General features: G+C 69.5%; 1 protein-coding gene across 1 annotated transcript in view; it reads left to right on the forward strand.

The window, feature by feature from the left end:
- Window positions 1–1,681, forward strand: part of CACNA1A (calcium voltage-gated channel subunit alpha1 A) — a 181,704-nt gene that overhangs the window by 168,306 nt on the left and 11,717 nt on the right. Inside the window, exons 42-44 of the mRNA XM_077765843.1 lie at window positions 7–116; window positions 211–349; window positions 466–579. Of these exons, the coding sequence (XP_077621969.1) occupies window positions 7–116; window positions 211–349; window positions 466–579 (363 nt within the window). The remainder of the gene's footprint in view (window positions 1–6; window positions 117–210; window positions 350–465; window positions 580–1,681) is intronic.

Here is a 1,681-nt window from a genome sequence, read left to right on the forward strand (position 1 = left end):
CTCCAGAACCGGACACCACTCATGTTCCAGCGCATGGAGCCCCCATCTCCAACCCAGGAGGGGGGCCCTGGCCAGAACGCCCTCCCGTCGTCCCAGCTGGACCCAGGAGGAGGCCTGTGAGTGTGGCTCTGGCCAGGAGGTGGGGCCGAAAGGGCAGGGGGCGCCATTCCCCGGGGCGGACCGCCACCCCGGCCTCTGTCCCCCACACAGGTTGGCTCATGAAAGCGGCATCAAGGAGAGCCCGTCCTGGGTGACCCAGCGAGCCCAGGAGATGTTCCAGAAGACAGGAACGTGGAGCCCAGAACGGGGTCCTCCCACTGACATGCCCAACAGCCAGCCCAACTCCCAGGTGCCTCTGTCCCCCCCACCCGCCCCCCCGCCAGGCCCAAGCAGCACAGGATGGAGGGGCCTGGGGTCCTAGCGTCCGGCCCCGGGACTCACCCGGCCTCGCCCTGTGCCCCGCAGTCTGTGGAGATGCGAGAGATGGGCAGGGATGGTTACTCGGACAGTGAGCACTACCTCCCCATGGAAGGTCAGGCCCGGGCTGCCTCCATGCCCCGCCTCCCCGCGGAGAACCAGGTGAGGGGCTTTCACCCACCCCCCTGGGGTGGATGCGGGGCCCCAGGCTCCCTGCCGGCCAGCAGTGGGGGTGCCATGGCCCCCTCCCCCACACACAGCCCAGGGTGTCTCTACCCTCTGGGACCCAGGCTCCACGGGGCCGCCCACACCCTCAGCCCACACCTGGGGGCCTGGCCCTTAGCTCCTCCCTGATGGGAGCCAGGCGGTCCCTGCCTGTGTGGAGGTGCCAAGGCAGGCGGATGGGGAGGGCCTGGGGGGGGTGTGGAAGGGGCGTGGGCGGTGACGGGTCAGGGCCAGGTGAGACCTGAAGTCAAGAATACACACACGGGCACGCACACGCACCTGCACACATGCTGCGAACGTCTGTGCTCCTATGAACGCACATGCGTGCACGCGGGAAGTTGGCAGGTCCTGGGACCTGAGCTCAGGGGCGGGGGAGCATCTGGGTGGGGGGCGCCGCTGGGGTTTGTATTTCCTGTCTGGTCGCTGTGGGGCCGGTGGGGAGGGACAGGGGCGGATGGCTGATGCGTGTCTGTGTGTGGCTGCTGCCCCCACAGCTGCAGCGCCTACCTGGTTGTGGGGGGGGGGTGCGGGGCGTGAGCCCACTGCCCCCAGCTCTCGGGGACAAGGGGACCAGAGCCAGAAGCATGGCTGGTGGCGCGTGTGGCTGCGGCAGGCTTACCGTGTGCTGTGCCGTGGCGTCTGCACGGGGCGGAAGGCTGTGCTGTGCGTGGCCAGGCCAGGGTCGCGCGGGGGCCTGGGCACTCGGGTGGGGGGCACCCAGCTGCATGTGGCTGCCCAGCCTCATCGTGCCAGTACCCCCCATCCACACCCCCAGAACTGAGCTGCTAGGCCCCAAGAGAGGGCTGGAACCGGACGGCTGACGGCCACCCTGTCCCCAAGCTTTTGAGTGTCAGCGGGGAAGAGGGCGGGGGCGCATCGCATGAGGCGGAGCCCGGGGCCAGGGGCCTGTGGTCACGCCACCCCATCTGTCCGTCTCGTGGCTCTTGCCATCTGTCTGTCTGCCGTGTCTCCTGTCTGTCTCCTCTGTGCCCGTGGGAGGCTGGCCAGCCCGGCCTGGGGCCCCCACGCAGCAGCGACC

Source organism: Crocuta crocuta, unplaced genomic scaffold (assembly GCF_008692635.1).
Source record: "Crocuta crocuta isolate KB4526 unplaced genomic scaffold, BGI_CrCroc_1.0 scaffold693, whole genome shotgun sequence".
In the NCBI taxonomy this organism is placed as follows: Eukaryota; Metazoa; Chordata; class Mammalia; order Carnivora; family Hyaenidae; genus Crocuta; species Crocuta crocuta.